Source organism: Rhamphochromis longiceps, linkage group LG7 (assembly GCF_057381845.1).
Source record: "Rhamphochromis longiceps isolate RC_006_pf linkage group LG7, R_longiceps_female_GT1.1, whole genome shotgun sequence".
Lineage (NCBI taxonomy): Eukaryota > Metazoa > Chordata > Actinopteri > Cichliformes > Cichlidae > Rhamphochromis > Rhamphochromis longiceps.
Window position 1 is genome coordinate 60,394,258 of NC_140563.1, and position 13,797 is coordinate 60,408,054.

Here is a 13,797-nt window from a genome sequence, read left to right on the forward strand (position 1 = left end):
TTCGAGCCCCGGCTTGGACAGTCTCGGTCGTTGTGTCCTTGAGCAAGACACTTCACCCGTTGCCTACTGGTGAAGTGGTGGTGGTCAGAGGGCCCGGTGGCGCCAGTGTCCGGCAGCCTCGCCTCTGTCAGTGCGCCCCAGGGTGGCTGTGGCTACAATGTAGCTTGTCATCACCAGTGTGTGAATGTGTGTGTGTGAATGGGTGGATGACTGGATATGTAAAGCGCTTTGGGGTTCTTAAGGACTAGTAAAGCACTATATAAATACAGGCCATTTACCATTTAACTCTGTTGTCACACCCTCCCCTCAGGTTAAGAGTCTTGGTGTCATTCTCGATAGCACTCTGTCCTTCACAGCACATAAATAATATCACTCTGTCTTCCTACTTTCATCTCCATAATATTAACCGTCTTCGTCCCTCACTCACACCACACAGTACCGCCATACTTGTCAATGCTCTTGTCACATCTCGTCTAGATTAATGTAATTCTCTTCTCTATGGTTTACCTCATAAATCCCTCCATAAACTGCAGTTGGTTCAAAATACAGCTGCTCGTATTATTTCCAGAACTAGATCCACTGAACATATAACACCTGTTCTTAAACAGCTCCATTGGCTTCCAATTCACCTCCATGTCAATTTCAAGATCCTGCTTCTCACTTTCAAAGCGCTTCATAACTTTGATCCTCCATATCTATCCAATCTTCTCCATACATACTCGCCCCTTCATACACTCCGCTCTTCTTCAGCTTCCCTTCTGTCAGTTCCACCTGCTCGCCTGACTACCACGGGACTCAGAGCCTTTAGTTGTTCTGCCCCGAGACTTTGGAATGCACTTCCACTTGCTCTACGGACCACACACTGTCTCACCACTTTTAAATCACTACTCAAAACCCATCTGTTTAGAATTGCATACACCTGATTAGGCCATTTTTACCTTGCTCAGTTTTTATATTTGCTTTTATACTTTTATGACCGTTTATGTCTAAATTTAATGTTTTTTATGGTATTGTTTACGTGCTACTGTAAGGTGACCTTGAGGGTCTGAAAGGCGCCTATAAATAATGTATTATTATTAATTAGATTTCAGCTTTACTAACATTCAAATCTATTTTACTAGAGCTACGTCACTTTTTAAGAGATGCCGATCAAGCCAATCAAACCAATATCAAATATACATGCTGCCCCCCCAAATAATGTTATTTTTACATTGGTATTCTCTTTGTGTGAGCATGCTGTTTGTGTGAGCACCCATATGGAAAAGAGATAGTAAAAACTTATATGTGATTACTCATGAAAGTGGCCACTTTCTCATTACTTTCATACATTGTTTTAGTAAGTATCCAAAACATACAAGTTTCATTATATAAATTTTCAAGGGATCTTATATCTGTTTTCACTCTTATATGCTTTTCATACAAGTCTCACACAAGACAGATACAAACTTTATAAGATTTATATATATATATATATATATATATCTTTTCCATATGGGCATGCTAAGCCACAGTGTGAAATAAATATCTGGATTGCATCCAGATATTGCTATTTGAGAATTACGCTACAGAATTCTGACCACTTCCTTTGTATCTTTATCGCAGAGCTCAAACTTCTGCAGAGAGCTGACATTAATTATTGTGTCAGACGAGGCTGGGTGTCACATGACTGTGGTGGTGATGAAGAAAACAAGTATTTGAATACAAACCAAACAGCAGTTTTGAGAGGAGGAATTAGCAGAAGTTCAGCCAGTAGCATGACTGTCATTTACACCCCACCAGCAAATCATGAAGCAGTGTCCTGTACATTTTACCCCAGGAGTCTCTGTAATATCAAAACCCATCTGTAATACGGGAAAAAAACCAAAAAAACAAAAAAACAAAAAAAACAACCCTAACTGAAGTGTAGTGCATGTTATAGTTTCACAACTGTCACACAGCACACCGAAACCTCACCTCTCACCCAACTACCCAGATTTGGCTCTCTTTGACTTCAAGTGTTTAGCTGTTGATTTGACACGCTCGTGTGTCAATCACAAAAACACGAGAGAAAACTGTTCAGAACAGAGTGTAGAGAGTAATCTGAAGGAAAAAAAAAAAAAAAGAACAGCAGCTGCACATAACCCATTACAGAGGTGCACAAGAAAATTCCAGGACTTTAATGACCACACCTCTTATTAATACCTATACTCTCCCTGGACCAAAAGCCTAACAGCTTTCTCCCGTATGTTTACTCTGGTTTCCAGCCTGTGGTGTATAATATATTGTGACCATAAGCAAGACCCAAATCCAAAAGGCAGGAGCAAATTCCCCAGATATCTGACACATTTATCTCTTGCTCCCACTGTGTACTGCTGTGAGCCAACTCTTTTCACCAGACACTAAGATGTCGCACTCATTTCACAGCATTCCCCAGAGACAAAAGTTTGTCTAGAGACCTTAACCTGATGAGCAGCCACATTGTACTGCACACAAAGTCTCCCCCTTTAATAACACTTTCGCTCCCTAAAGACGATACTGCAAAGTTCTTCAGGCCTTTTCATCTCCTGCACCTTCTCTGGGTGTGACTGAAAGTCTTGTCTGTTTCTCCCACACCTTTAACTGTTTGTTTTTCTGAAACAACACACCTCTGAGCATATGCATGTGTGTCAATGTGTTGGGCTCTCCCCCTGAGCTATTAGTCAACCTGCTGCATCCACGAAATCTGTATACACACACATAGCCCCATCAAGGCCTACATGCTGGAAAGAGTGCTTTTATCATTGTGTAAAGCTAGAGAAAGAGGTGGGGTGGAAGGAATTTTAATGACTAATACCTCTCAGCTAATCACGACAAATAAAACAGCAGGTTTTCCCCTCCATGTTGTGGTATTTGTTTAACAAATATAAATATATATTTCAGAAGAAAGAACTCACACAGTTACAATGAAAAGCTTTTATTAGTAATGTTGACGGCTTCATTTATAATTGATAATCTGCATCACCTTAATTAGAAAGGCTTGGACGCACTTTGTGGCTCCACAAAGTTTTTTGGGTTTTTCTTTTTTTTTTTTTTTTTTTTTTTGGGGGGGGGGGGGGGGGGGGGTGTTGTTTTAAGACAAAAGCTGACAGAGACTGCCCTAAACCCTTAACCTAAGTTGTGGAGGATGAAAAAGGACATTATTTTTAAGGTCAGGGTACTTGGGGATAAAACTACTAAAAATTGTAAGTTGTTAAGGGCAACCACGTACCCTGAGACCAGTGTGCATGAACACAAATTAATATTTAAGGAATGCTGTGGTGAAATGAATCAATAAGAGAAAAGACTGCTGGCAGGCTTCGGTGTCACTCCTGTGGGACCTTTACCTTAATCTTTCAGGCATATGTTTGTTCTGTTCCCCTCTGACCATCCACCTAGTGCACCTCCACCTTGACCCCCACCCTTCCTCAGGTGTTTCTGTGGTGATGGCGTAAGCCACCTGAGGCCTGCACCTGTGCACTAATTGCTGCGTCTGCAGTCCCTATAGCAGCAAAGGTCAACAATGTTACTGGTAATGTATCACCATGGCGATAGAGGAAAGGCGGCGCTTAAGAATAGTAAAAGAGGTAGTAATTCACTTGTACAGCTTGGTGGAGGGAGAAGTGATGACACAGGTCCTGGAGAAGAGGGCTTTTTTTTTGTTTGTTTGTTTTTTTTAAAGGAAAAGGAAAATGTAGGTCAAAAAACCTGCTCTGAAGGACAAAGTCTTTAATAAACAATCATTTCACTGCTCTGAAAGCTAGAGGCCACACACATGTGGCAGTTAGCATGTTTTAATACTGATATTAAAAGGTAATATTTGGATCAGGTCCTTCCGTCTTCCTCTCTGTGCCCTCTGATAAAAGACAATCCCGCCATTGAGTGGGGAAAGACCTGTGCACACGAAGGTCTGCATTCCTACGATCCACCGGCTCGAACTGGACGCCCTCCAGAATTCAGTCCACAAAACTTAACAGCCACCATCATGGCACGCCTGAGTTTATACTTTATATTCATCATCACCCACTCAAAAAGTACATAACTAGGCTGTTGTACTCCAACACTGCTATCTTAAATATGGCCACTCTCTGTTCAGCTGTTGTTCATTCATGTACACAATCCCCTCATTAGAGATTTACATTTAAGAATACAGCTACTATGCTCTCAAGTTCATGACTATGCAGCTCCTTTTTCCTGCATGTGAGGAGTTTACATGCCAGCTTCTGTTCTCTGTCTGCAGTTTACAGAAAGAACAAGTGCGACAAACAAGCTGAATGACACAAAATGGATGGAATGTGTTCAGCACTTTTGGGCCAGGTATTTCCACATACTGTCCAGAGGCTGATAGGCAGTGTTGGCTCAGTTCCTTCAAGACAACAGGGGCAGGGTCACAGAACAAAGTTGCACCTGGGAATGAATGTGCAGTTCTGTTTTCACTTGACCTGAAATATGCATGAAGAGAACTAGAAAGTGCTGAAGTGGATAATCAGTGGGAGAATTTATACAATTTTTGCAAAACAGAAATTGCTATGCAATTGCAGTAGTGCTTCTACCCTGTACTTCACTTAAGTCTGCTACAAATGCGCACACAAATGATATCACACATAATGATATCAGCATATGTGCAAGTAATCAATGAAAACAATTAAGAGAGCTTTTCTACTTTTCACTCTAAATGATACACAGGATGTGCTCACAGTGATGACCATGCTCAGAAGCCCCACCCACCTGCTGTTCAAAACCTTCTGTTTACAAAGAGCAGCCAATCAAAAGGAGGTTGGCTTCTTCTTCTTTTTTTTTAAAAAAGGATGTTTTTGGAGGAGGCAGAGGTAAGGTTCAGTAAGTCCCAGTTTAATATAAAGAGGGATTACTTTGAAATTTGAATCATACAACGTTACTCTATTAGAAGAACAGGACAGAGCTGTAAGAACAACAATACAGAGCTTAAAATATGCATCACATGTTCACTTTAATAACATGGAAACAATGTTATGCATAGTTACTAATCAACAGGAGAACTTCTCAGCGTAGTCAAACATTTGTGTAGAGTCAGGTCTAATAAGATGACTAGATTTTCTAAATCTAAATTTGCAGTAGCCTAAAAGACAAAGAAAAAAAAGAAAAAAAAAGTATTGATGTGAGTGTCAGCAGGTTTTGTGGATAAACGGATCATCTGTCATACCAAAAACAAAAAACAAAAGTGAATGAAGTTAAAAGCACTTTCAACCTTTGAGAGGTTTAAAGTGCTCTTAAAAGAGGGTTAAAATGCACACCTATTGAAAAAGAACTCAGCTGTTATGAATACAGTGATAGATGCCTCTGCTCTCTTCTTACTGGTCCACTTCGGATTCAGTCCTCTAGTATATATTTAAATTAAAAAAAAAAAAAAAAATTGAAACAAATCAATACTGTTGCGAATGAGTACTATTAATACAACAGTGAGCTTTAGTATCATTTAGTATACGAAAATCCTTTTTTTTAGCACCTTTAATGTTAAACTATCTATGGTTACACATTATCTGAGCAGTCGATCTCAGAAGACACTGCACTACTTCCTGTTTTAGTTTGTTTTTAAATCATGGAAAAAAAAAAAAAAGTAATTTCAAAACACCATTTGTCAGTAGGAGAAATGAACAACTATTACAAACCAGTTCGATTTGCTGATAGTGTAAACATTACCTAGTGTTTGATAGTAAACCTCCCAAATGCGTATACACATACAACCTGTCATTCACACACCTGGGAAAAGAGAGTCCTGCCTCCTGCTCTGACTGCAGTGCAGCATCTACCATCTGAAGATCAACTCTTAACTGGCAGTTCTTAGAAAGATTATCACTCAAGAGATGTTGCCAATCTCAGGTGATCTTGACATTTGAGTTTCTGAGGTACCGTTTAGAAAAAAAAATAGAGATTGAAAACAATTAGATTCTTCCTTCTCACTCAAGGATGCATGCTTCCTACTACGAAATTGTTGCTTCTAATCTCTTTTTTTTTTTTCTTAAATACTGCTGCTTCCTCAAACAGCACGCTGTACAAGCTCACAGCTTTCTAGATACAGACTTGCTTGCAGTCTTATAGTTTTCCTATGAGGCAGTCTCCCCTGAGACAGAGAATAGACTGTACGTCTTTCTACTTAGCAGGGGGTTAACCCACTGCTCCACAGCTTCTTCCTAGAATAAGAAAACTAGGAGCATTCTTATGGAGCATCGACCTCAAGCTGGGATCAAACATGCAGAACAATTAATTTATTTACTGATGACTCAAAAATATAAATGTCTTAATGGGAGTGTTTTAGATGGCATCTAAAACAGTGGCTTAATATTTAGAAGACTATTTCTTTCTTATTACAGTTATGGAATAAGCACGAAATCAGTTTAGCACTAAACTTTGGTTTCTCTTTTTCTGCAAGCAGATTTTCCCACAAACACAGAAAGCCCACCTCTGGCTAATAATATAGCTGATAAGAATAATAACAGTATTGAGATTCATGTCTGAAGCCCAAACTGTGGTACTTCCACTGATTTTTCTCTCCAGTCCACACAAATGTATATCACATTTATCACTAAACGGTTGATTTATTAATTTGTTTCCATCAAAAAACAAAGAACTAAAACTGCTTTAAAGTCTCAGAGTGTGTTTCTGCACTGGTGATGTGAGAATGCCAGTTACAGCCAATCAGCAAATTATTAAAGAGAAAAAACAAAACAAAACACACACATTCGCAGCAGTTTCATTGGGAAGGGAGAGGGTGAGCAGTTCGTCAGCCATGAATAGAGAACGAACTATACAAATGTGATCTTTCACTGAAATGACTGGAATATCCTGTTGAGTCAGTTGGTCTGTCATGTGACCTACGTGTTCATACTTTCAGAATTTCACACCCATGGTAAATCAATAATTAGTCATCATTCAGAAAAGTAATCTAGTGACAACATAATCTACTCTTGGCGTTATATGATATTAAGAGCACATATCTTTAAGATCTGACCTGAGCTGACCCAGCAAGCCTGATTTTTTTTTCCTGCTAAATGAATGATTAGAGAGACAATCCAGCACATAACAGCAGGGTGCAAGATGCTAGCAGGCAAGGCATACACATACGTGTGTGTGTATATATATTAGGGGTGCAACGATACACAAAATTCACGGTTCGGTTCGGTTCGATACTTTGGTGTCACGGTTCGATATTTTTTCGATACAAAAAAATGTTCATGCCTTTTTAATTTGTCATTTATTAAAATTATAAATATATATTTTAACTCAAAAGTACAGTTTTTAAATTTAACCCTAACCCTTGTGCGTGCTTTTTATTTTGACAGCGAATGCGCACCTGCGGACCACTTATGTGCAGCCCTGGTTATTTAGCTCCTCATATTGCAGCCACAGAAATTATTTTGTCCATGAAACCATAAAGCTGCACTTTCTTTTTGCCTTATAGTCTCATTTGTCATAACTTCTCCGTTTTGTGGTAAGCTTTTCTTTGGCTGTCACTTCTTCACCCTGACCTGTCTTATTTGGCTCAGCAGAACTAAAATATATATTCTGCTGGTTTTACACACGCACTCACATAAGCTCAGCGATTCTCTGCGCGATCAACCTCTCACATGTTTAAGCTTGCTGCGGGAGATTGCACTTGTCATGTTTGCATAGTAAGCTAACGATTAGTAAGCTAATGATTAATAAGACGATGTCAGAGGAATTGGTGCGCAAATTATCATCACTCACAGATCAGTGCTGTCGCTCTCTATACACAGTTCGCACGATTGCAAAGTGAAAGCAAAAAAACAAGCGCAAATTCAAACGCGATTTCAATATGTCACATATTGACAGTGGCTCACCGATGCCAATGACATAATTACCCAGCTACATTTCTGAAAGAATGCAAAAGCATTGACATATATTTTTCCTTCCTACAATAGCCCGACGGGCAGGGTAGCCCGTCTGAAAAAAAAAATCGCTAGCCCAGGACGTCGGGCTAGCGATTTTGCGAGTCCTGTATCTGATTGAGGAATCACTCATCTTTGGAAAAGAGAGTTTATTACAGAGAAATGTCTCTTTCCAAAATAAAAGCTATACTATCCGCTTCTTCTGGGCTATATTCTCAGCAGCATAAGGAGAATCATGTGCTAACAGCTGTCTAAATGACTCGGCTAAAGTTAGTAGCATGCTTGTTGTTTTTGTCTTTGCACTAGGATGATGTCAGCGTAAATGTGCAGTCATATTCGTTGTGTTCCCACTAGTGCTTTCAGGTTAATCTCGTTGAAATGACCTTAACGCCACAACACGGCAAATCTCCGTTAACGAGCTACCGCCGATCGTGCATGGGGCTAGACGGCCAACACCTTAACGAGCTAACTGCGCTAACACACTAGTTCACACCAATGTAATTGAGCATTGCATGGCACATCCAACATACTGTTTTACTTTAGTCCATGACTCGCTTACCTTCAGGGTCATACGTCACATGAAAACCAAAATAATTCCAAACGCCAGATCTGAATGAGGGTGGGGGAGGTGCCCTGCGCTCTTCCTTCTGACTATGCTGTCTGTGTTGAGCGCTCAGTGGATCTGCGCTCGACAGTGCAGCCTAGGCGGAGTAGTCGAACGCAGATTCACTGAGCGCTTTATTAGTCCCACAAGGGGAAATTTCAGATGAGACTGAAACCAGCTTTCTTGGGATTGGCTGTCCCTCACAAACCAAAAGGGTTAAACGGCATGTGGGAGGGGCTTCTGGGTTCAACACAGACAGCATCGTCAGAAGGAAAGTTGATAAAATAAATTACAAATGTTGTATTGTTCGATACATATGCATACCGAACCGAAAGCACTGTATCGAACGGTTCAATATCGATACGAATATCGTTGCACCCCTAATAAATATATAATATATATATAAAAACACCCAGCACGCCCCTGCGGGCGGTTTATCCTTCAAGCTCGGGTCCTCTACCAGAGGCCTGGGAGCTTGAGGGTCCTGCGCAGTATCTTAGCTGTTCCCAGGACTGCGCTCTTCTGGACAGAGATCTCCGATGTTGTTCCCGGGATCTGCTGGAGCCACTCGCCTAGCTTGGGAGTCACCGCACCTAGTGCTCCGATTACCACGGGGACCACCGTTACCTTCACCCTCCACATCCTCTCGAGCTCTTCTCTGAGCCCTTGGTATTTCTCCAGCTTCTCGTGTTCCTTCTTCCTGATATTGCTGTCATTCGGAACCGCTACATCGATCACTACGGCTGTCTTCTTCTGTTTGTCTACCACCACTATGTCCGGTTGGTTAGCCACCACCATTTTGTCCGTCTGTATCTGGAAGTCCCACAGGATCTTAGCTCGGTCGTTCTCCACCACCCTTGGGGGCATCTCCCATTTTGACCTCGGGACTTCCAGGTTATACTCGGCACAGATGTTCCTGTACACTATGCCGGCCACTTGGTTATGGCGTTCCATGTATGCCTTGCCTGCTAGCATCTTGCACCCTGCTGTTATGTGCTGGATTGTCTCTGGGGCATCTTTACACAGCCTGCACCTGGGGTCTTGCCTGGTGTGATAGACCCCAGCCTCTATGGATCTTGTGCTCAGAGCTTGTTCTTGTGCTGCCATGATTAGTGCCTCTGTGCTGTCTTTCAGTCCAGCTTTGTCCAGCCACTGGTAGGATTTCTGGATATCAGCCACCCCCTCTATCTGCCGGTGGTACATACCGTGCAGGGGCCTGTCCTCCCATGATGGTTCCTCGTCTCCCTCCTCTTTCTTGGGTTTCTGCTGCCTGAGGTATTCACTGAGCACTCGGTCAGTTGGGGCCATCTGGTGTCAGGAGTGGGACACTAATATATATATATATATATATACACACACACACACACACACAAACACTTCTTGCTGTTGTTAAAACTTTGTACCCACCCCCCTTTATATTTTTTCTCTTGTTTCTATAGGTTTCGTTTCATCTGACTCTTGATTTCTTCTCACTTTGCTTGAAATTGTTGTGAATTGCTTCAATACACTTCTGTAAACAGTTTACATGCACAGTGATCTATAAGTCAAGGACTTTTATTGTGAAAGGGAGGAAGAAGCCTCGTTTGCCCTTGTGCAGAACACATTCTGGTACAGAGCAGACATTGTGCCAATCTGCCTTTGAACCCAGAAGCCCCTCCCACATGCCGTTTAACCCTTTTGGTTTGTGAGGGACAGCCAATCCCAAGAAAGCTGGTTTAAGTCTCATCTGAAATTTCCCCTTGTGGGACTAATAAAGGTATATCAATCAATTCAATTCAATCCTGAAGGGCATGATTAGTTAAAATGGCTTCTGTCACATAAAAGACGAATGAAATACGGATTATTTTGACAGGAGTCAAAACAGGTCCTCCATACACCCAGTCACTGACCTCAGTCGTGAACTGCATCCAAATGAGGCACAATTTAGTCTTGAAAAACTCGTTTTTACATTGTTTTTCTTAGCTGCTGTTGTTGCTTCAAGAGACAAACACCAACATCACAAAGAGCTCATGTGAAACGGTGTGAAAATGTGTGTTTACATAACTGCCACGCAGATCCTCCATCAGCCATAAGCAAGACAAGACATTAAAAATGACAAATTAAAGGAAAAACCCATACGCTTGGCCTCTATAGTGTGGGGATCCAGTGGTAGTAAAAGGCAGGGTCTGGCATCTTTTGGGTCAATCTGACTCCTTTGTAGTCATAGCACCCTCACCCACATTTTGTCAGCCCCCCCCAAATGCACATGCATGCATTGTCAACTACATGCATGTGCAGAACTCACAGCTGACAGACAAAGGGGTCCAAAAGTAATTTCCTTTGTACTTACAGCTTATCAGTCACTAACCCTCAAAGTCCCACAGAGCATTTTGTTAGAGCAGTTGTGTAAACTTTCTGTGCAGAGACGCAACCAACAAGCAAGGACACACGTGAGAGTGGGCAAGCCATGTAAATGTGAACTGTGTCTGCAAGAGATTTATGCAAACTCCCTCCTCACACGCACAGAAACACAGAAACCTGCAGGACCTGGCTGGGTGTGGATTCATTTTACAGAGACAGAAGGGGGCATGTTTCCCCCCAGTCTGCAGCCCCCCTCTCCCGGGACAAGACGAACCAGTTTCCTTCTCTCGCCTTCTTTCAGAAACACGCACACAGGCACAGGCCTTGAATCATTCATTAACAGGTCTGACCCCTCCACACCCACCAGAGCTCACCAAAACCCCACAGGTCTCTCATGTCACCTGTTAGCCCCTCCCTCCTCCACCTAGGAATTACACAAGCATTGCTTTTCCATCACCAACACCTTACTCCCGTCCTCAATGATCAATACCAGTTCCCTTTTCCTCGTTACCTAAGAAGGAAAACGCCCAATAAAGTCAAATGAGAGCGGATTATACACCTGTTGCTCCAAGAGCCCGGGACTAGTTTCCTTCTCCTAATTCTGGGTCTGGAATCAAATGAAGTCTATAAACACTTCTAAACCTCCTTACAGTAGAAAATGTGAGACTGTTGACAGCTTTTTAACAAGGTGTGAGGAATATTGATCTCACCTGCCAGGGCTCGTGGGGAGGGGGGGGGGGCAGGGGGGATTAAAGACGCCAAATGACAAACATGCGAGAAACTTCTGAAAGTTGACAACGGAAATCTGGGATCGATTTACATTTTTATGACTCTAAAGTCCACAGAGCTAAGTTCACAAGAAAGATATTAAACTTTAACCTTTCAACAGGTGTGTGGTTCAAAAATGAGATATCACTTTAACACATCTTTAACTACATCGACAGAAGATGCGGGGAAAAGGTTATATATATATATATATATATATATATATATATATATATATATATATATATATATATATATATATATATATATATATATATATATATATATATATATATATATATATATATATATATATTCCTCTTAAGTTGTTTACTCTGAGGTCAGCGGTGTCATCCTAGCTAGTTAGGGAGGAAGGGAGGTACCTGTGCCTCGCCGGTGACACTGTCTCTGTTCAGTTCCCCGATGTAGTACTGCTCCATCCACCGCCGGGCGTTTTCCGAGTGCCGGTGTGGGGGTCCCTCCATCGCCTGGCGCACGTCCTTGCCGGAGCGGCTGCGTATTAGTGCCTCCCCACCCGGGTGCATCCGCAAGAAGGCTGTCACGTCGTAAACCCTGGTCCCCATCAGCACCCAGCAGGACTCCTTGGTGCAGTGGCGGGCTACCTCCGTCTCCGTGAAGTAGCGGGGGGACGTGGACGGAGACATCCTGTTAGTGGAGATGTAAAAAGGTCCACCTGAACTGAAAACTGAGAGCAAGTCCTCCTCAGTGGACAGTCGACCTGACTAATGAACTGACTTTCGTAATGACACTGGAGGCTTTAAACTCCTGCCGTTCGCGAGACACTGACGAGAGAGGCGGGGTTTGTGAGGCGTTCACCAAAGTCGTAGTTAGTAGGTCTTAAACTGACTTACAATCACGTCTGCATATACGCGCATCGAAAACTTCTAAATAATATGCTACGGTGATTACTTATTCTTTTTTTTATGATTGCAGATTTTTAATATTTTATTTTAATATTTTATAACAGTAGCCAGAAAAGCCGTTATATTTACACAATAGCAAAAGCAAACCCTCCCCGAATACAGCATAACTCTCCTAAGCACCTGTTGCTGTTAAACCGATACAAGCGACACAACCGCTTAAGAAGTCTGTTCCGTGGACCCAACCTGCTGCTAAAGACTATTATAAATTGCTTTACAATATAATAGCTGAAAATTAACATCTCTCATGTTGATTATTCCAAATGAAACCGTTAAAGGACGTCAGTCAGATGACATCACATTCATAAAGAGGAGTCACGTTATTGGTCATCACTTCCTGATCAATAAAAATCTGGCGTTTGCTGCGCAGTTTTTCAACGTTAAATAAATATTTCCTTCCTTTTATAAAAGACCACGTATGTATTCACCCATGAAATTTTCATGTTAACATCAGGACGCGTTGAATGTATCATGTTGAAGGGGTAGTCTATAGTTTTTAAAGGGTCTCTGAAATTTCATCTAAGGTCGCTGTTGCATTCACGTGGTTTTGGAAAAAGTGCTTTTCCAAGTGTAAGTAAATTTGGTACTAAGGAGTGCTACAAAATCGTGTTTATGAATTCTTTTCTTTAAATAAACAAACCTTTTTTTTAAAAAAAATAAAACACTCGTTTGTAATTTGTTATGTTTGGCGAGAGAAGAACGTATCGTTGTTATAATGATTATTATTGTGTATTTATTTTACAGCTATTTAAAAACCAATTTAATGTAAATATTTAAAAAAAAAAAGACGAAACTTTGGTTTGGACGGCCTATTCAGACTTTTTTTTAAGTTATTTACGTTTGGATGCTAAATGAAAACCCCGATGTGGTTGTGAATTGTTATGCTTTAATTGGACAGAGATGCGATAATTACGTGAGCGTGAAGGCGACATAAGACCCAGCCTTTGTCCAAGAGCGCCGACCTGCGTGTTTCGTTAAATATTAGTTAAAACGGTGTCAAAACCTCGGTGGAAAAAGTGATCGAAATATGAAGTGCAATTAAACTATTCTGTGACTCATAGTGGCGTCATATGACTCTTTGCTGATGATGGGTATGTCATGCCTGATAATGAATGTTTTAAAATCTGTGGCCGTTATTCTGCATTGAATGCTTTATCATTTTAATACTTTGGGTCTATTTTCCTAATAAGAAACTTTGTGGATGCAGGACTTTTATATATGACGGAGTGCTTGAAGTACAGTGCACTACTTCTATTCGAGTTAGACA

General features: G+C 41.3%; 1 protein-coding gene across 1 annotated transcript in view; it reads right to left on the minus strand.

The window, feature by feature from the left end:
- The window catches only part of fa2h (fatty acid 2-hydroxylase), a 38,835-nt gene extending 26,466 nt beyond the window's left edge, over positions 1 to 12,369 (minus strand). Inside the window, exon 1 of the mRNA XM_085414656.1 lies at positions 11,973 to 12,369. Coding sequence (XP_085270782.1) covers positions 11,973 to 12,254 — 282 coding nt within the window. The 5' untranslated portion in view covers positions 12,255 to 12,369. The remainder of the gene's footprint in view (positions 1 to 11,972) is intronic.
- Positions 12,370 to 13,797: the final 1,428 nt, after the last annotated feature.